Source organism: Akebia trifoliata, chromosome 5 (genome assembly GCF_017979445.1).
Source record: "Akebia trifoliata isolate Shusen 1 chromosome 5, ASM1797944v1, whole genome shotgun sequence".
In the NCBI taxonomy this organism is placed as follows: domain Eukaryota; kingdom Viridiplantae; phylum Streptophyta; class Magnoliopsida; order Ranunculales; family Lardizabalaceae; genus Akebia; species Akebia trifoliata.
Genome location: NC_141379.1, coordinates 5,637,382 through 5,659,264, shown reverse-complemented (window position 1 = coordinate 5,659,264; position 21,883 = coordinate 5,637,382). Strand labels below are relative to the sequence as shown.

The window sequence follows — 21,883 nt, the reverse complement described above, 5'->3', positions numbered from 1 at the left end:
TTTATTTTTAAATTTTTTATAGAAATATTAATAACTAAATTAATTGGTCTAAATTTTTTATTTGACTCCCTATATTTTTAGATTAAATACTTTGTAAAATCGTTAAAATGATATTTTAGATATTTTTCTTAAAAAAAATCTTTAAAAGATTCTTACTAGACTAATATTTTATTAAATAGGATTTAGATGATTCATATTTTTTATCAAGGGACTATTCGATACATATTCTCAATAAAAAGTCCTTCAAGTCATTCTCAATGCTTTTCCAGGTCATCCGGTTTTATTTTATGAAAAAACCCGGTCGGAACAATTGGTTCGATCTGATTAGTGAAAAACTAGGACTTTTCTTGATAATATATCGTATCGTATTTTTATTGTTTCGCACGAAGGCCGAGGTTACGCTATTTCTCTAGTTCAGTTAACTAGATTCCACTTAACTACAGTTCATAAACTTACAACCATAGTTAACTCCTTTATAATTATAACCAACTCCACGAGACCCTTCAACACCATTTCCTTCGTTTGTTTGACCATTGGTCTCTCACTCTCGCCGCAAAGACGTACACTCGTATCGGACTGATAGCCGACCAACATTGTCAGTTTTCTGAGGAGGAGAAGAAAGCTTTGATCTCAGCTCTAATGGCGGAAACACAGTAAAGAGAGAGAAAGGGAGAGGTTAGTTTTTTTTTTACTTTTGAGCTTGAGAACGAAAGTTCGGATCTTTTCTTTAATGGCGCAAAACCCAGAACGAAATATTACCCAAAAAGCGCTTTCGAGTCTCACCTCTGGTTTCTGAATCACTCATTACGTTTTGTGTTTATTCCTCCAAAAGCTGTAAAGATCTTCTACTAAAGCTCTAATGGACGAAACAACAGCGAAAAAAATGTCTGATTTGGAGAAGAAAAAGGAGAAGAGTCTTCCTTTCTACCAGCTCTTCTCTTTTGCTGACAAGTACGATTGGTTTTTGATGAGCTTGGGAAGCTTTGGAGCTGTAATCCATGGCTCCGCCATGCCTGTTTTCTTCCTTTTGTTTGGAGAAATGGTGAATGGGTTTGGGCAAAACCAAGCAGATTTCAAAAAGATGGTCGATGAAGTCTCAAAGGTTCGCTCTCATCTCTGTTAAAGAAAAGGAAACAAACTCTCTCTTTCTCTTGATCGATTGATTGGTGCATAAAAGATCTCAAATTTATGTTTTTTTCTTGATTTAATGCAGTATTCTTTGTATTTCGTCTTCCTTGGACTTGTAGTTTGTCTATCGTCCTATGCAGGTAAGATTTACTCTCTCATCGATCTCCATTTTTCTTTGATATTTTAATGAGTTTTACGATTTCGGTTTGATCTACCATTTCGGTCAAAATTTTCTGTTTTACCTTTTGAGTAATGCCATAAAGGTTCTCGATCTCATGGTACAGTCCAATCACATCTGATTGACAAGTGACATGTGTCGTCTCATTGGTATCCGATCTGGTAAACCACGTGGGCCTATCGTCTCTTTCCTCTTCACCTGTCAAACTCAACGAACTATTTTATTTCTTGAAAGATTCGCTTTTTAATATATTTTTTTTTTCTTTTTTTACATTTTAATTCCTTTTTTTTTTTTTGGGGGGGAATTTTTGAATCTCAATCAGAGATAGCTTGTTGGATGTATACGGGAGAAAGACAAGTGAGCACATTAAGGAAGAAATATTTGGAAGCAGTTTTGAAACAGAACGTAGGGTTCTTCGACACAGACGCCAGAACTGGAGATATCGTCTTTAGCGTCTCCACAGATACACTTCTCGTTCAAGACGCCATTAGTGAGAAGGTTCGATCATTCCAAGATTTCGGTGCATGTTAGCAAATATATTTTAACGTGCGCATGTTGTTAAAGTAGTAGAAAAAAAATCTCCTCATTTGGTTGTTTGTTTGTTTCAGGTGGGGAACTTCATACATTATCTCTCAACTTTTCTAGCAGGATTAGTGGTGGGTTTCGTATCGGCATGGAGGCTAGCGCTTCTGAGTGTGGCAGTGATTCCAGGAATCGCTTTTGCTGGGGGTTTATACGCATATACCCTCACTGGTCTCACTTCCAAAAGCCGAGAATCTTACGCAAATGCTGGCATAATTGCTGAGCAGGTGAGTCCACACTTGTACATTTTAATCCAAATAAGCTTATTTTTGAAATAATGGACGATTCCTGGATTGGGTTTTATTAGAAAATATTAAATATTAAAACAATGGAGTGAAATAACATGGTTATTTTTCATTTTTATTTCTAATTTTCAGGTTTTGCTAGATCCTCCTGTTTTCTTTCATTTAAACTTAGTGGGGGGAAATTAACTAAAAGATGAGAATTTTGTTTAAATGGGGATGGATCCCCACAAGAAACAAATTTTATCTGGACCCTCACATTGATTCTTTTGGTTCATAGTTACTTTATATGTTCAATTTGGTTGTTTAGTTACGTATAAATATAATGATTTCTACATCTGTGATTTAAAATTCAGATGTTTGGGTAATTCTGCTCTTAATCTGTTCGTTATTTTGAAAATTTACGTGTAGGCCATTGCACAAGTTCGGACGGTTTATTCTTATGTGGGCGAGAGCAAGGCCCTCAATTCATATTCTGATGCCATACAAAACACATTGAAGCTTGGGTACAAGGCAGGAATGGCCAAAGGTCTAGGAATCGGATGCACGTATGGGATTGCGTGTATGTCATGGGCCCTTGTTTTTTGGTATGCTGGAGTTTTCATTAGGAATGGACAAACGGACGGTGGGAAAGCCTTCACTGCAATTTTCTCCGCCATTGTTGGTGGCATGTAATAGCTCATTATTCAGACTCATAATTTAAGTTCTATTTCTTTGAAAATGTTTGGTGGGTTTCAATTATTATTATTCATTTATTTGTTATAGGAGCTTGGGTCAGTCATTTTCGAATCTTGGCGCATTTAGTAAAGGCAAAGCAGCGGGGTACAAGTTAATGGAGGTTATCAAGCAAAGGCCCTCTATTATTCAAGACCCCTTAGAGGGGAAATGTTTGGCAGACGTTAGCGGGAATATTGAATTTAAAGATGTAATATTTAGCTACCCTTCACGACCAGATGTCATCATTTTCCGTAATTTCTCCATTTTCTTTCCCGCGGGGAAGACGGTTGCTGTGGTTGGAGGGAGTGGGTCTGGAAAGAGTACTGTTGTGTCTCTGATAGAAAGGTTCTATGATCCAAATCAGGGTAACTAAGAAGTTCTTATCTCAAGTTCAAAGATCACTAGTTTAGTACTAATGATGGTTGTAGCAATGATTTATATATGCGTTATTGGTTTTGCAGGCCAAGTTTTGTTGGACAATGTGGATATAAGGACTCTTCAATTGAAGTGGTTAAGGGATCAGATTGGTTTGGTGAACCAAGAGCCTGCACTTTTTGCTACCACCATACTGGAGAACATACTCTATGGAAAGTCTGATGCAACCATTGTAGAAGTTGAAGCGGCCGCTTCTGCTGCAAATGCACATAGCTTCATTACTTTGCTTCCCAACGGGTACAATACACAGGTGAGATGTGTGCCAACTTAACAAGTTCCAACTTCCTTTCTGAGAATGTAAATAATGTTAGGTGTAAGGCTAGAGTGGATGAGATGGAGCCCTTGGTTTGCTTGCAACTTACTACATTTAGAGAAGACAGAGAACTTCAATCAAATCTAGTCATTGCATTATTTGGATTTGATTCACCTGTGAGCATCTCTAATTTTTGCTAGTATTCTAAAATTGTTTAAGAAAGATTTTGAAGTATTATTGTGGTTCAATGACCTTGAACTCTTTAAAGTTGCTTTCTTACACCTCAAGATTGAACGTGTCGGGCTTAGACCCATAGCTCAGTTGGTTTGACACATTGCAAAGCAACTTTGAGGTTGTATGTTCAAGTACAGCTTACCCATCAGAAAAAAGAAAGAATCGAACATGTCATTGTGAAGAAAAGTCTTTGAGTTCAATCCTATTGCTATAGTTTCTCCAATCAAACAATTCTCATTTCTCTTGGATGATAAATAAATAAATTAAAAACTATTCTCACTTCTCAACATGGATTTTTCCCCCCAATTTTTTATATCAAATCAGGTGGGAGAACGAGGAATACAACTGTCCGGTGGACAGAAACAGAGAATTGCCATTGCCAGAGCTATGTTAAAGAACCCAAAAATCCTCCTCCTTGATGAGGCCACCAGTGCTCTTGACACAGGTTCCGAAAGTATCGTCCAAGAGGCTCTTGACCGCCTCATGATCGGTAGAACAACTGTAGTTGTTGCCCATCGACTCTCCACCATAAGAAATGTCGACACAATCGCAGTTATCCAGCAAGGCCAAGTTGTTGAAACTGGGACCCATGAAGAACTAATTACCAAAGCCGGGGCCTATGCTTCCTTAATCCGATTCCAAGAGATGGCAAGGAACCGAGATTTTGGAATCCCTTCGACCCGTCGGGCACGTTCTTCACGTCTAAGCCATTCCCTTTCAACCAAGTCCCTAAGTCTCCGGTCTGGTAGTTTAAGAAACTTAAGCTACCAGTATAGCACAGGTGCAGATGGTCGTATAGAAATGATCTCCAATGCTGACACTGAAAGGAAGAGACCCGCACCAGATGGATACTTCTTTAGGCTTCTTAAATTGAATGCACCTGAATGGCCATATGCTATTATGGGTGCCATTGGATCGGTTCTTTCAGGGTTTATTGGACCAACTTTTGCCATTGTGATGAGCAACATGATTGAGGTGTTCTACTATAAAGATTATTCTGCAATGGAGAGGAAGACGAAAGAGTTTGTGTTCATTTACATTGGAGCAGGTCTTTACGCTGTAGTTGCATATCTAATGCAGCATTATTTCTTTAGTATAATGGGGGAGAACCTCACAACCAGAGTGAGGAGAATGATGCTTGCAGGTACATATCATTATTCTTTCTTTTGAGTTTATATTGTATAGTTTTATGTTCTTCCATACTATATCATGATTGATTAATTGTTTGATAAACTATTGAACTATGTTTGAGTGATTTATGTTTTTTTCCTCCACTCTTGGGTGTGTCATACGCTAGTTAAGCCCCATGACCCTCTTATATTCATAGTTCTCCCCCTCTCTTAATAGATAAGTCTTTTGGAGTAGTTGGTTGGTTAACATGGTATCAGAGCGCTAGGTTTTTATAGATCACGGGTTCGATTCTTTCTTTCTACCCTTATGAGTGAGGGGGAGTGTGGAGTGTATATTTTCCTCCATTCTTGGGTGTGTCATATCTTGGTTAAGCCTCATGACACTCTTATACTCATAGTTCTTCCCCTTTCCAACAGATCTGTCTTTTGGAGTAGTTGGTTGGTTAACATTTCAATCATTGTTAGATTGTGCATTTTATTTTCTAGAAAATTGATTTGAAGTTGCTTGCCTTTTGTGAACTTAAGTGTTGGAGGTTTGTTTCTGAAAATTTTAAAAATGATGCCCAGCGATCCTAAGGAACGAAGTTGGGTGGTTTGATGAGGAGGAGAACAATTCAAGCCTTGTTGCAGCCCGCTTGGCTACAGATGCTGCAGACGTGAAGTCCGCTATTGCTGAGAGAATTTCAGTGATACTACAGAACATGACATCACTTCTCACATCATTCATAGTGGCTTTCATAGTTGAATGGAGAGTCTCTCTTCTCATCCTCGGAGCCTTCCCTCTTCTGGTTGTTGCCAACTTTGCTCAGGTAATCCATCTGTTTTCCTATCCATCTAATTGATGGCATTTTGGTCATTCTGAATATTATGATGGTTTTACTTGTGTGTCAAACCTCGGCATCTTATCTGGCTTGCTGGAATTTGATACAATTCTCCATTATTGATAAATGACATATACAAACAAGACACCTTCCGATTATGATGAGATACAAGGTATCTCATGCACCTTAATACAATGCATCTTATTTTCTAACAAAAATCACTTCTTACACCTATCAAAAAGAGAAAATAGCGGTGCTTTGTACACATCAACATTGGGAAGCATAGTGACAAAGTCTAGGTTCGAGAATAATTTGGCAAGAGAAAGCTTCGGAAAAAGTTGGGAAAACATTGAAAAATTTAAAAAATAAGAGTAATTTTTTTTCAAACATAAAGTTGTAAAAAATATGTATTTCATATATTATATAATATAATAACACTTAAAAGTGCTAAAGTTAGAAGTAATCTGTGTTGATTAAATCACGATTAATCATTATTATTTTTTTGGAAAATCATAGATTATTTGAAAACTACGTGATTTTTGTCACTATGTTGGGAAGGTTTAACTAGTATTTTCTGGTAGATGGATGGGACGACCTAGACTGTATTATAATAAGTACATGACCTTTTACTTCTTTACTGTCTTGAGCGAATCCCTTAACACCATGTGAGAGTTTCAGGTGATTGTCTTTTGTGATGTTTGATACAATCTCCATATACTGGTCTTGTCTTCATGAGGGGTGTCAGACATGCCAGCCATGGTACCCCTCACCCATGCAAACTTTTGTCCTGTTGTCCAGTTTCTATTTAATTGTGAAGTAATGCCTTTTCTCCCTCTTCACTCAGTTTTTTATATTTTTGGCTTGGTCAATGGTTATGTAATTATTGACTGTACCTACTGTTTCTAAATGTCATGGGCAGTAACATGTCTTAGTCTGAAAGGGAGAGAACCTTAAGTTTAATGAGTTCCACCTTCATTATTCACCAAACAAATTAAACTGTCAACCTTATGAAATTACATCTTACTCATCCAATAAAATGTGGGTTAGCCACTGTTCTAAGAGCTGAACTGGCAATTGGATAAAAAACTTCTCAAATTGATCTAACCACAGTTGAATCCTGGTTCAATTTGGTTGGACTGGATTCTATTTATTAAATAACTAGAAAAACACACATGTATCAAAAGGGTTTATCTGTAATTTAAAACATTTATTAAAGGATTTTTGAATATTGCATAATAAAAAGGATATTTTTGCAATTTTAAAAACTAACCACCGTGATTCTGGGATGATGGGCTACGATTTTCTTGGTTTTTGACCAAAATGACCCTAATTATATTATGTGGAAATGTAAAGATATGCGCATTTGTGGGATCCAAAATTTGGTGTCGAACCTCTTGTACTCCATCTTCTCTCATTATAGTAGTAAAGATTTTAAAATGAATGTAATTTATTCGCTTGCAAAATAATCAATCTCCACTCACATAATACTCAAGGTTCAATCCCATGGTATTGTTTTTTATTCCATCTCTAGGGTCTGAAGTGAATTTTCGTAATCTTTTCAATAGGCCTCCAACTAGGTGATTTAGTTAAGATTATTTAGGATTTATTTTCCAAAATTGTCTTATTTTATTTTATAAAAAGACATTATTAAATCCTCATTATCAGTGTTAGATTATTAAAGAATCCTCCATTGTAGAAATCATATTATCCTCAAAGATCATTCAAATTTTTGTATTGTAAATTGGTTCACAAAAACCGTTCGGTTCACCTGATTCAATGGTTGAACTGATGGTGTTTCATATAAGCCGGATCTATTTTTATTGAACAGTTGTTATGATCATCATATGAGGTGGACTTTTAGCAATAAAGTATTTCTAAGTGTAATATAATGGATCCCAATCACTGACATTTGCATGTATTGTTAAACTCTGTGCCTTCCTCTATATATGATTCTTAATTTCAATAATTTTCTAGATTTCTTTATCTTGACAATTATTTCTGTCATATATCTGCAATGTTCAGCAATTATCTCTAAAGGGTTTTGCTGGAGACACAGCAAAGGCCCATGCAAAAACAAGTATGATTGCTGGGGAAGGAGTCAGCAACATCCGCACCGTTGCAGCCTTCAATGCTCAGGATAAGATCATCTCACTCTTCTGTCACGAGCTTCGCATCCCACAGCTTCGAAGCCTTCGACGCAGCCAATCTGCTGGCCTCCTCTTCGGCCTTTCCCAACTTGCCCTTTATGCATCCGAGGCACTTATCCTATGGTATGGTGTCCATCTTGTAAGCAAAGGCATCTCCACATTTTCCAAGGTCATCAAAGTCTTTGTTGTCCTTGTCATCACGGCCAATTCGGTGGCAGAGACCGTTAGCCTTGCCCCCGAGATCATCCGAGGTGGCGAGGCTGTCACCTCTGTCTTCTCAATCCTTGATTGTTCCACTAAGATCGATCCAGATGATCCGGAAGCGGACCCAATTGAATCCGTCCGTGGGGAGATTGAGCTACGTCACATTGATTTTGCCTACCCAGCTCGTCCCGAGCTCACCGTGTTTAAAGACCTTAACCTCAGAGTCAGAGCTGGGCAGAGCCAAGCTCTAGTTGGTGCTAGTGGGTCCGGAAAGAGCTCGGTGATTGCATTGATCGAGAGGTTCTATGATCCGACATCAGGGAAGGTTTTGATTGATGGAAAAGATATTCGTCGGTTGAACTTAAAGTCTCTTCGGCTTAAGATAGGTCTAGTGCAACAAGAGCCAGCATTGTTTGCAGCTAGCATTTTCGAGAATATTGCTTACGGGAAGGAATCAGCGACTGAGGCAGAAGTTGAAGAGGCTGCTCGAGCTGCTAATGTGCATGGGTTTGTGAGTGGGTTACCGGAAGGGTACAAGACTCCAGTAGGGGAGCGAGGGGTGCAACTATCGGGTGGACAGAAACAAAGGATTGCTATAGCAAGGGCAGTGCTCAAGGACCCATCAGTGTTGCTCCTTGACGAGGCCACGAGTGCACTCGATGCGGAGTCAGAGTGTGTCCTGCAAGAAGCGCTAGAACGGTTGATGAGAGGGCGAACAACATTAGTCGTGGCCCATCGGTTATCAACCATAAGAGGGGTGGACAGCATTGGTGTGGTGCAAGATGGACGTATCATAGAGCATGGAAGTCATGCTGAGTTGGTTAGTCGAGTCGATGGCGCGTATTCCAGGTTGTTGCAGCTGCAGCATCATCACATTTGAGAAATTTTGATTGATGCAACGTGGCATGCATCGGGTGGATATGATTACATGGGTGCCATTGATTTTATCATTTTGTTCTGTGAATGATAATGATGGGTTGTAGATATATGAGGATGTTTAGTTAGTAGATCATGTATTGTCGACGGCTATCTTAAGGATGGATATTTAGCATTTTAAATTTAAAAAAAAAAAAAAAAGAAAGAGAAGCAAATAGTGCAAAATGTGTTGTGCTTTGTCCCAATTGGCGCACGTTAGAAGAATTCCCACTGCACAGGATTATAAATGCGCCTGGTGTACAATGCTACCTTCCCTGTTTCTTTGGGCTTTGTATATATTATAATTATAATTAATGGGCCTTATGATATTGAACCATTAGTCCAAATTCAAATATCTCAACGGCCATTGTAGCTTTCATTTATGATCATAATTACTTCAAGCTACTGATCTCTGGTACTGGATCTCTAAACAAAGGAGGACTAAGGAAAGTAAATTTTAAAATCCCTCGCTATCGTAAATTTTTCGCTCTTCCATGGCACATCAAAGTTCTAAAATCAACCTACCAATATGCTACATGTCAAAAATTCCATGATTGTCTAACACATCATCAAGTGGGCCTAAATGCAAAAAAATCATCTTGATTGATGTTTCTGAAGCATTGGATTTGAGAATTTTGTACCATTGCTTTAGTGAACACGAACACAAGTGGACTCCAAGCCGATGATGAAAAGTTCTTCGAGGCTATAATTTAGAATCATGTTGATCACCACAAAGAGGTGGTAAATCACTCATGGATTAACGGGCATGTTGAAGGCTCACATGATTTTACTATTATTATTATTTTATTTTTTTGAGTATGGATTGTATACACCCAAAGAGGGTTAAAATCAGACTCTCACACCTCAGATCTTGTCATATAGATCTCTCATCAAGAAAAGATTAAAAAAACAAAAAAATTCCTTGATTTTTATATGATAAGATCTAAAGGGATTGGAGAGGGTTTATTCACTTGTATCTCGAGAAAAAACATCTATGGTTCAATGCACAGTTCCACATCAGCACAGTGGTCTAGGAAGTCAGTTTAGCATTTTTCTTTAAAATCTTTATTTATGAACTTTTGTTGTAGAATTTAAACTGTTTCTACATCACTGATGTAATAAAGTCAAGAAGAGAGAAGAAAAAGCGTTTTTGTAAAAAGCGAAGAAAGGGAGGTTTCAGATGGAAAGTGGGCGTGGATAAAAATTGGGCCGGGCCCAACCAAAAATGAGGTACGAAGGAACGTGCACTTATACAGTGGAGCCCACCCAATACGACAGACAGCCTTTAGAGCCATCAGAGCATCAAAGAGGACAAGTAGTAGAACTGTCACATCATACGCGCACACACACACACACTTTGATGTTTATTTATCACGCTTAGTACTGTTATATCATAACGTCATTACTGTTGATAGTGAGGTCTGTCCTCTGCACATTTCAAGGGATGCTGACTTTCATTGTCTTTATAGTTTGTCTTCATTCGTATCTAAATGGGTCTTTATACATCGTTCATTCATGTCTAATTAATTCTCACCAAACGAGTACCAATTTAACTGGAATCAGAGTCAAAATTACAACTCATAAGATAGTTTTGGGTCCCTTAATTTTTAGACTAATAATAAAATGACGCACTGACACATAGACACATATACTGTATGTACACGATTAACTTGGCAGATTTTTACTTATCCATCGCAATGAAAAAAAAATCTATGATTTTGTGCATTTGCCACGTCAATTGAACACAGACAATGCATTATTTTATCACGACTTTAATTTTTAATAAAACCAATTAGAGTTGGGTTTCTTGAAATCGCAACATTTTAAACTAAAAATCAATAGAAATTAACAATTGTTTAAAGGAATTTTTTGACGATTCCAATTTTGGTTTAATTCATATTTGGATCTGACCTATTGATACCCTTCGGTTTTTTTTAATTTTATGAATTGGTAAGTTTGTTTTTAATGAGTTTAGTAACTTAGTGCTGGTGGATTTTGAACTTAAGTATCTAATATCATCATCCAAAGACTTTACCAACTAAGCTAATTGGCACTTGCTCTTCTATGTATCATTATCTTTACATTGAACATTGTTTAATTGGGGGCACTCTCGAGGACGGTTACGTACCATATTAAGAGAATCCTTGAAGTAATGTTACATATCCATGTAAGTTGCCCAAAACTTATCCTTGAACCACAAAACTTTAAGTAGCACAAATAAATATTTTGGTGCAACATATCTATGTAAATAAAAAATGGATAAAGATGCAAGTGTAGAGAAAAATAAAAACAATTGGTAACAAAGAAAATAGAAAAAAGATGCAATCACACACACATAAACATAATTTTTTTTACATAATTCCCTCAAAATTGAGGTACATCCATAGATCATACCGATTTCATTGTGAAGAGAAAACTCATAGTTACATAGTGCACCCTTTCACTGAATATATATATCACAACCAATGTCAGAGAGACAACGTTGGAAGATAAAATTTATCCTATGTGACTTAAAATTTTTAGATTGGACTCATTTTTTGTGAAGGTGATATATATGGTGAGGAGATCATCCTCATAAAAAATCAACCAAATTTGAAACTTCTAACCTCATCAAAAGTGGTTTAGAATTTTGTATCGTCATTTATTATCATTAATTTGTAAATTACTTTTGAAGGGATTAGAAGTTTTAGATTGGGATAATTATTAGTGAGGACGATCTCCTCACCATAGAGATCATCCTCACAAAAAATCAATCAAATCCAAAATTTTTAATTCATATATGACAAATTTTGTCTCCTAACATTGTCTATCGAACGGTCCCATATATATATATATATATATAGCGTCCCGTTCGGCACTCAACCATTTGCCCAACAATTTGCCCAACATGTTTTGTCCTACATGGGTTAGAAGTTTTAGAATAGGCTGATTTTTGGTGAGGATGATCTCTATGGTGAGGAGATCATCTTCATAAAAAATCAGACCATTCCAAAACTTCTAACCCCATCACAAATGGTTTACAAAAAATGGATGATCCATGAAATCTTCTAATAATAGAGATCATCCTCACAAAAAATCAGCCCATTCCAAAACTTCTAACCTATGTAGGACAAAACATGTTGGGCAAATGGCTGGGTGCTGAACATTTTCCATATATATATATGGGAATGAGCTGGTTTTTTGTGAGGATGATCTCTATGATGAGGAGATCATCCTCACCAAAAATCAGCCTATTTCAAAACTTCTAACCCCATCAAAAGTGATTTACAAAAATTGGACGGTCCACGATTATTCAATTTGTAAACTAGGGTTAGAAATTTCAAAATGAGCTGATTTTTGGAGAGGATGATCTCTTCATCGTAGAGATCATCCTCATAAAAAACTAACTCATTCCAAAGCTTCTAACCCATGTTTTGAAAAATGTTTGGCAAACTTTAGGGCTGCTGAACAGCTCCCTATATATATATATATATGGGTCCCGTTCGCCACCCTTAGTTTTACCACACACTTTAACAAACGCGTTTTGTCTTACATGGGTTAGAAGTTTCGGAATGAGCTGATTTTTGGTGAGGATGATCTCTATGGTGAGGAGATCATCCTCACCAAAAATCAGCTCATTCCAAAACTTCTAACCCCATCAAAATTGATTTACAAAAAATGGACGGTCCACGATTTTTCAACGTGTAAACATGGGGCTAAACATTTCGGAATGGGCTGATTTTTGGGGAGGATGATCTTCTAATCATAGAGATCATCCTCACCAAAAATCAGCTCATTCCAAAACTTCTAACCCATGTAGGACAAAAAACGTTTGTTAAAGTGTGTGGTAAAACTTAGGGTGCTGAACATTTCCCTATATATATATATATATATGGGTCCTGTTCAACACCAAACATTTTGGCCAACATTTTAGCCAACCATTTTTTTCCTACATGGGTTAAAAGTTTTGGAATGGGCTGATTTTTGGTGAGGATGATCTCCTCACTGTAGAGATCATCCTCACTAAAAATCAGCCCATTCCAAAACTTCTAACCCATGTTTTGAAAAATGTTTTGCCAAAATGTTTGGTGCTGAACATTTTCCTATATATATATATATATACTATCTAAAAAATCTAATTAGGGTTTTATATAATACTAGTTAAATTACGAAAAATACCCAAAAAAGATTTCTTAATGTGTTGCTTGATTAACAATACCTCCTTATTGACTAGTACTATCATGCTCCACAACAATAAAGAGATATTGATTCCAATATAAAGAGAAAACTCTTTGTTACAAATTATATTCATTAACCCACTAAATAAAGAAATATTTATGCTTCCGAGAAAGGTACCTACGGTTTTACATTCTATAGAGAAAATATATATGAAAATACCAACAAGAAAATTTAGTTAAGGAGTTCCATCCCTGAAACACCACATTTGGATTGGATCATCGACCGTCGAAAAACTGTGGAACAACTAACGAAAACTCATCATCGTTCATGGACATGGACAATCTTGTAGAACCATGCCCAAATTGTTCCGCGTGCTTCTCTTTAATTATCTTTGATTTGTGTTTTATTCTTGATTGCTATTATTGCTTCTCATACTTATTTTTCTACACTTTAATTCTTCAAAAAGCTTTCAACTTAACAATATAGAACTTTTTGAAGAAACAAAATGTCACCATGGACATAATGTCAACATCCAGATTACAACAGATTTGGGAGAGCAATTATATGGTCCACCATGCAACATTTCATGTGCTCATGGACCTGTATGGTTCATGGATCAGTTACGATCGATAAGGAGGTGACTTTGGCTGATTCAGGTGCTGGCTTTGGCATTATTATTGGAGATATGAGAGGAATTTTTTTTATTGATTGTTGTTTAGTTCCTCCCAACGAGATGTCATAAGACATAAAATCTTCCTCAAAGATACCATCTTTTGCATTTTGTTCAAGAGAAATATCAATTTGTTTATTTATTGTTATTTGAAAAAATCACAATTAATTACTGATTCTTTTAATCTGTGATTTAATCCTGACTTATTCGCAAAGCTTTGAAAATATATTTTTTATATTATTTTAATATAAAATATTGTAATTTTTGTTTGATATTAATTTGTTTAATATAATCAATAAACATTTTTGTATATATTCTTGATTTTTCTTCTACTTTGTGTATTTTTGCCCATTTTTCCCTTTCTGAAGAATTATTCCTGAATTTCTACTTGTCACGATTCATGGTAGTCGCTTTCTCCACGACACCAAGCATGTGAAGATAATTGTTACAAAATTAATTATGAAAAAGATTTATATGAATTAGTTTGTCCGAACTAGAGTATACTATAGCAACAAATATATTAAACATGTAAATAATAAAAAATAATCTAGAGGTATGAATTGCTATAACGAAGGAAGAAAAACATAAGAAGAGAAGATTGATCCATTAGAAAATACATTAATCTTAGAAGATTAATCTGATGTTCAAGGTATTTATCATGATCATAGATATTTCTGATGAAGGATGATCATGATGATGGGAAAGTATTATTGAGTTGGTCAATGGGCTCCAATAGTATATTTAAAAGGCTGAATTTGGACAGATTGAACTCTGTATGAGACTTACCAGGGATACATGGCTAGGCCCCATATTGGGCTAAAAAATTTTAGGCCCTAGCGTAGCCTATGAGACCTAAGTGCAGACCAAAACCAGCCAATACAGGTTGGGCCTAAAAGCACAACCAGTAATACAAAATAATCATTTGGGTGCGAAATAATATTTGAGAGAATTAAAAGTGGTGAAGATGGTTTAATAGAGATTTGATTTAAGATGGAGTAGATGAGAAGAGTTTTCTCTTATTTTAGAGAGGTTCTTAAGTTCTTCATCGTACTTTGTTGAATTTATACATACTTCAATTTAATTACGACTTCGAGTTATATCGATGAAGATACTCTTACCAATAAAATAGTAAATAGTAAATAGTAATTGCTTGTTGAAGAATCACGAAGATATTTGTCAACGATGAATGAAACCAAGTTTTTATTGATAGGAAATGTTCTAAGCAAATTAATAGATCAAGTAGAATGAATTGAAAATGAATCTTGTTATTTGAAACTGAAAAAAAAAAAAAAATGGAGGCATTTCTAGATAAATATAGTTCTAACCTCTTAAAAGGAAATCAGAATTTTTTCGGTGCTTCATAAATTTTCAAGGGTTGTTGAAACATCAGTTGGATAAAAAGACTAAAGTTTTTCAATATGATGGTGGAGGGAATTTTCCAAAAAGGAGTTCTTGGACTTTTTTGACTGACATCGTTATTGACCATCAATTACATGTCCGAGAATAAAATGGTCCGAGAATGTAATTGACCATCAATTACATGTCCCTAAATGCATTTGTGTGGAGGATTTTTATTTTTGATATATCGACATGGTTATTGGCCATTAGTTTAGTTATATATATGTCCGGAGACACTAAAACAAAATGGTATTGTTGAACGAAAACACAGGCATATAATTGAGTTTGATCTGACTTAGAAGTTTCACAGTTTAATCCCTAAATAGAATTGGGTGGAGGCTTTTTATAAACTTTTATTTCTAATCAGTTTTCTACTTTCCTATATCTCAAGATGAATTGCCCGTGTAATTTACCTCTTGCAAAGAAGCCAGATTATTCAAGTCTATGTGTATTTGGATGTCGATGCTTTCCTTATTCAAATGTATATACGCGACAAACAAATTAGATCCAAGGTCCTCACAATGTATATTTTGGACTACCATTCTACTCACATTAATTTGTTTCAATGCATGGCGCTTAGCGTGACAAGTACGTACTGAATCAGTGGCCTATGATCATCCACACAATCATGAGCTAATTGACTCTATTGATTCACAATGCAAGCACCCATGCCATAACAACTTGAGCAACGAATGGGGTTTTCAAACCAAATCTCAAGAATGCGCTATATGTTTGAATGGAAAATAGTCTACTTAGAGAACCCAAAACCATTTTTTTCGGCACTTAAGCATTCCAGGTGGAAAACTTCATAATGTGAGAAGAAATTATGGAAGCATTTGCATCCAATAATACTTGGGGTTTGCTTTCATGTACCTCTAATAAGAATGTCGTCAATTGCTGTTGGGTTGACAAAATAAATTAAAAGTACACCTGTAATCGGAGCGTTTAGAAGCAAGACTTGTTGCTAAATAACACAACCAAAAGGAATGAATTAATGGGTTATTTTGGAACATTGTGTTATTAACCCCCGTGCGGAATTATGTTTAATTCACACTGTGACAATTGAACATCAAAATTGCTTTTGTTCAATGATATTTACAGGAGCTAATCTTTATAGAGTAGTCTCCAGCATTGATCAAACGTTGCCAATCATGTTTGCAAATTAAAATGGGCTCTACATGGGCTCAAACAAGTTCCTAAAGCCTGGGCTTGGAAGATTCAGCTTGTTTTGCTTGGGCCAAAACTACTTAATTTTGCACTGAAATTACGGAATCTTTTCAGTTAATGTGTAAGTTATCTCAAGGTATGATTATTCTATTACTCTATGTGGATGGTATTATTCTTACTAATAACAATTCTTCTTTCCTTAACTCTATTATCGATGGCCATAGAAATCAATAAAAGATTTTGGGCCGCTTCAATATATTTAGTCAATAGAAGTCCCATGGTAGTTAAATCCAAGTCATTCACTTTTGGTGATGATCCATATATATCGAGGCCTCCCACCAATTATCGTAGCATTGTGGGAGCATTAGTACTTGACTATGAAATATCGACTGGTCTCAATCAGTAATGTATGTCAATTCATGAAACCTCATACAACTGGCCACTATCTAGCTATGAATGATATCTTACAATATATTAGTACAACTAATAACTTTGAGCTGTGACGTACATGACTTATTTTTATGTTAATTGGGTGGGTTGTCCAATGATAAGGAAATTAAGCTTGGGTCTTTGTGTTGGATTATTATATACTTATTATTTTCTAATTAAAATAAGTTTGTGGTCTTTTTACATATACAATTTTATAAATATTGAATTGTAATTATTTAAAACATGAGGATAAAATTGAAAATTATGTATCTGGTCTGGTATTCACTCTCAACATCAAATATATATGATGGGTTAATAAACATCCTATTTAATTTAAGTGGTATTCACCCAATATTAGTTCTAGAATGAATAGAAAATCTAGTACTCTCTTTATAAATAGGTGGTTGTCCTCCCCCTCTCTAAATACAATTCTATTAATCAGATAAAGACTCCCATTATTAAGATATAAGCATAGTTGGGGTAATGCGTCTATTCTTCGCGGATCGAGATTGAAACATTGTTTGCGGATTATTGAAAAAGCGATTCTAGGTATTTTATATTTATCATTTACTTTTTATTTATAATTTTGTTTAAAATCAAATCCTAGATCCATGCTTATTTAGATGAACTTTACAACATTTTGTACATTTTTTAAAATCAAATTTCATAATGTGGAGGTAGAGTATTGTGCCATGGTCTTTTTTGTTGTAGAATTGACGTGCATAATTCCCATTTATTTTGCGAGATGTTGGAATGGTTTTCTCCAAACCGAAAACTCTATTTTGTGAAGACATCAATGCTCTTCATATAACAGTTAATCCAGTTTTTCATGTTCGAACAAAACATATTGAATTGGATTACCACTTTATTCGAAAGAAAATTGCTTTTGGGTCATCGTTAATTACTAGATCTGACTCTCTTCCATGCATTTTATTCAATGATTTGATCATATCATGCAACATTGAATCATATTGCCATAGCCGGCCGGCTTTCTATCTTTATCTTTAGATAGAAATAAGAATCATTCTACAATAAATCATCAATGATTTAAGCTCAAGATTTATTATTCTTTTCATTCTCTAGATATATTCTTTCATATCTTTATGTTGGAGAGATATGAGATGATATATATCCTCAACAATCTACCATGATTTGGTGGATACTCTAATTTTGTAAAATCAATTTATAAATACTGTATAAAAGAAAATCTTTCCAGACAATTAGCTTTTGGTGTTGCTTTCACTCCAATTGATATTTGGAGTGAAATAAGTTTGATTATATTCCGTACAAAAGGTTATAAATGATGGATTTGTTATGTAGGTGTCAACTTGCCAAGTTGATAAGGTTAATTTGTGAGGGTTGAAATCAAAACCATTACCATGACCATGGTTTCAAAATCCATCTTCACCCACTAACCCACTTGCCCAAAACAAAAAAGTGGTGGATTTGGTAAAGTAAAAATTGATTTGAAATACAGTAGAATTAAGGTTTTTCTCTTATTTTTAAGAGAGATTCTTTGTGAGCTCTATCTATATATATATATATATATATGTCTTTGGAGTTTAGTCGAAGTTGAGTAGAGAGAACATACATAGTGGACTTCATGGGCCAGATTTGAGGAAGTAGGCTTCTATTATCCTAACAAGATCTCCATATTGTCCAAGGATTTTATTCTCTTTGTAGTTTAATTTTGGGTGAATCTTGTATATCTTTGTCTTCTTGTGATTTTACAGTTAGATTTAATTTTGTTCTTATAAATTTAATTAATTATATATTGTACAAGATCCTTGGATAACTCTTGTAGGTTTATCGGGATAAAATTGTTCTTGATTTGATGGTTTGGCATCCAAAAGAGCCAGACTTATCCCTACTTGAGAATACTATTTCTATGTGATAAGCCAGTTTGTCTGAGATTCACTCCACCTCTTTCAGTTATTTTCTACGAACTAATTATATTTTGTGATTATCCACGTGGCATATATCAAGACAACATGGAATAAATTAGCTAGCCAACTCTCAGATATACTCATACCGTTTGATAGAACCCAATCGGATTTTTTAAGTCCGGACCCAATCTGATATGATTTGACAGTATTGTTCTGGATCCGAAACAATCATATCAAAAAATTAATATTTTTAATCAGTCATAATCCAACCCAATTCGATTTTAATATACCAAATATAAAATATAATAAATGCTTCTATTGCCACACCACCTTTTGATAATACCATCCCAAAAATATGTGCTAGTTGGTGCTTTACATATGGATTGGAGTGGTGTTATCAAGAGTTGGTGCGGCAATAGCATCTCTTAATATGGCATACGTTAGGGATGCAACTTGGTCAAGTTCAAACCGAAAACCAAACCTAATCGATAGTTTTGGACTGATTTGGAATAAGTTATGGTCGATTCCAGGTTACGAAAACTTAGAATCGATCAATTTGATTTCATTCTTGGTTCAAGGCTTGTAAAAAACCGAACCAAACCCTTATAAAATGAATGAGTATATATATCTTATGGATTAGAGTATGAAAGGTGGAGAGTGCTAGATATTTTTTTTATATTGTGCTTAGTGCTTAGGAGTTAGAACATAGATTAATGACTTATTAATTATATGAAATATTTTGTGTTTGTTATATTTGTTTATTTTTTAATTAAAATAATATGTTACTTCCAAGAAGGTTTATAGGACATTAGCAACCTATAGAGCCAAGCCAACCTTAATTCGATTTGGTTATATGGGCAATTTGGTTCTTATCTAATGGAACTGTCCTAGGTCAGTTCGATTTCAATCCGATCTAAGTTGCACCCCTTACATGCATCATATGTGGTATATCTAAATAAAATATATAGGTTGGGATCCGTTGACTCATGAGAAAACACATCATCCTTGCTGTGTAAACACAAAATCTAAAGGCCAAGATTTATACGTATCTCCATAACACACATCTTGTAGATACTAATCTCGAGAAAAATCGCAATCATTGTATTTTGTATTTAAATGGTTGGTATCATGTGTTTTTTCCCTGAGTCAATCTTCATGGATGTGCTTGAAAGATGGTTAATCCAACTAATCCAGTAAGTAATCCAAATAGGTGAACCCAAATCTTTATCCAGAGTTGTAGTTATTGGTTAGAAATGAATCAGATAATGAATATGACCCGATTTGTGAAACTACCGAGATGGGAAATTCGGGTATCAATGGGTTGGCTACGGTTTGGTTTCAAAAGTACTTTGAATCAGAATAATGTCTTATCCATTCTTAAATAAGTAGAATTGGAATCAAAACGACCAAGAAATGTGAGTGTCCATCACTTCCCATTCTCAAGAATCATATGAGGGATAAAAAAAAAAAAAAAAAAATACTTCGAATCATTGTAAATTTTTTTTCTCTTACACAAAAATTAACATATTATTTACAAAAAACATCAACTTAACATCAAATTACCCATAGGGTGTATAAAAAATTGAAGAAAATTTTGTAATATACATTAATTTTAAGAAGTCGAAAAATCTCAAATCATTTAGTTCCCTACGAGTAACAACTATAGGTCCCTACGAGTAACAACTCCACTTCCTATTAGTTCAAACCGATTCCAACATAAAGGGAACTGGAACCAAGAATTTATGTTTTAGATCGGTTCAGGTTTGATGGGTATCCATTAACACCCCCACGGGAAACAATTTATAGTCGTAGATTTGCCATCAAGGATTTAAAAATTCTAGCAAGTTGTTGAGAAATATATGTTTAAAAAACCATTTCTTTAGCAAGAAAAATTTAGAAAGTTTGAATATGATATATAGGGCTGATTTCAATTATTATTATTAAACAATGTACGATCAAATTAAATCTGAGGATTTTTTAAGGTTGGTAGACAGTATAGACTCTAGAGCATATGCTAAGAAGATCAAATAAATCTTTCTTGGGTCTCAAACACAGAATCTCTTGTCTAAGCTTCTCTGAATTTCAGGAATAAATAAATGTGGATTCCTCCTGATTCAAGAGTACAATCCTCTCTGTCCATTGGATCAACCTCATGTGCCCCACGATGCGTGCTGAGCTGAGCTGAGCGACCATTATTGATGTTAATATCTGGATCATATCTTTTAATAGAAGAGTCTCAGCTTTGCCCTAAGTTTTAGGGTGATTTAGCTAATATACGCCCTACATTTTGGAGAATTTTTGAAATACTCACTATGTTTTCAAACTGATGAGATGTCTTCAACTTGTAGCACAAAAAAATTAAATAATTTTTTTCCCTTCAAAACTGGTCATCTTCTACCTTATGATTCTATCTACTTCAACAGTCAAACCGCAAGATAGAATTTTTAAGAAATTAGGGAATCATGAAATTTTGGGTAGAAAAATCAATGATTTTATGCAAAGGGTAAAAGTTAGGTTGAAAATAATATATTATAGATAAAGTTAAATAAATTAAAAATAATTATCATTGAGGTTAAAAGAATTTGACGACAGGTTATTATAGAAAAATCAGAGGATTTTTTGATAAGAGGTGAAAGACAAGGGCATTTGGGTCATTTACCATTAACTTATAAGATAAGACCAAGATCAAGTAGGGGCATGCCACTGAGGTTGAAAACCATGGAGTATCTCAAATACTCACATAAAACATGGGCATGTATGTAATATGCCATCAAGGGATAAAGATACAAGATGTTACGGCTACAACCTAGGTGGGTTGGAGGGTCAACCCAAGTTGTAGAACCCTCAAACCAAGCTTAACTCACCTTGATCATCGGGTTAGAACTCATGAACCCAAGCTCAACCCGAGATTGAAATTTTAAAATTGGGTTGAGCTGAACAACACATAAATTTTATTTTATATATTAAAAAATAAATATAATATAAAAAATAAAATCATTAGTAAATAAATTTGCATACAACCTCCAAATCCATTAATTTTTATATCATAATTTTTTTTTAAAGTTTTACAAATATATTTAGGAAGAGAAAATTAATATTATTTTAAATATATATATATTTATATATAAAGATATAGCATTGGGTTCGGGTTAAGTTGGGTTGCTTGGAGCCTCAACACGAGCTCAACCC

General features: G+C 34.9%; 1 protein-coding gene across 3 annotated transcripts; it reads left to right on the top strand.

Moving 5' to 3' along the window:
• The first annotated feature begins 507 nt into the window (after window positions 1–507).
• On the top strand, window positions 508–9,081 carry LOC147401228 (ABC transporter B family member 19). 3 transcript variants are annotated; one of them, XM_086442419.1, is made up of 11 exons: window positions 508–675; window positions 841–1,102; window positions 1,214–1,268; window positions 1,629–1,804; window positions 1,915–2,115; window positions 2,542–2,801; window positions 2,896–3,212; window positions 3,309–3,532; window positions 4,094–4,913; window positions 5,467–5,708; window positions 7,743–9,081. In XM_086442419.1, exons 2-11 carry the CDS (start codon window positions 860–862, stop codon window positions 8,949–8,951), a joined length of 3,747 nt encoding a protein of 1,248 aa, XP_086298545.1. In that variant the 5' UTR covers window positions 508–675; window positions 841–859; the 3' UTR covers window positions 8,952–9,081. The 3 variants fall into 3 exon arrangements, with proteins under 3 accessions (XP_086298545.1, XP_086298544.1, XP_086298543.1); XM_086442418.1 differs by having other exon boundaries at window positions 833–1,102; XM_086442417.1 differs by having other exon boundaries at window positions 508–1,102.
• Window positions 9,082–21,883: the final 12,802 nt, after the last annotated feature.

What these genes read in the sequence shown, in the direction of transcription:
- LOC147401228 (XM_086442419.1), top strand. Translation starts at nt 860, where the DNA reads ATGGACGAAACAACAGCGAAAAAAATGTCTGATTTGGAGAAGAAAAAG. An exon ending in TGGTCGATGAAGTCTCAAAG is followed by an intron (nt 1,103 to 1,213) that starts GTTCGCTCTCAT and finishes GATTTAATGCAG; the next exon opens with TATTCTTTGTATTTCGTCTT. An exon ending in TTGTCTATCGTCCTATGCAG is followed by an intron (nt 1,269 to 1,628) that starts GTAAGATTTACT and finishes AATCTCAATCAG; the next exon opens with AGATAGCTTGTTGGATGTAT.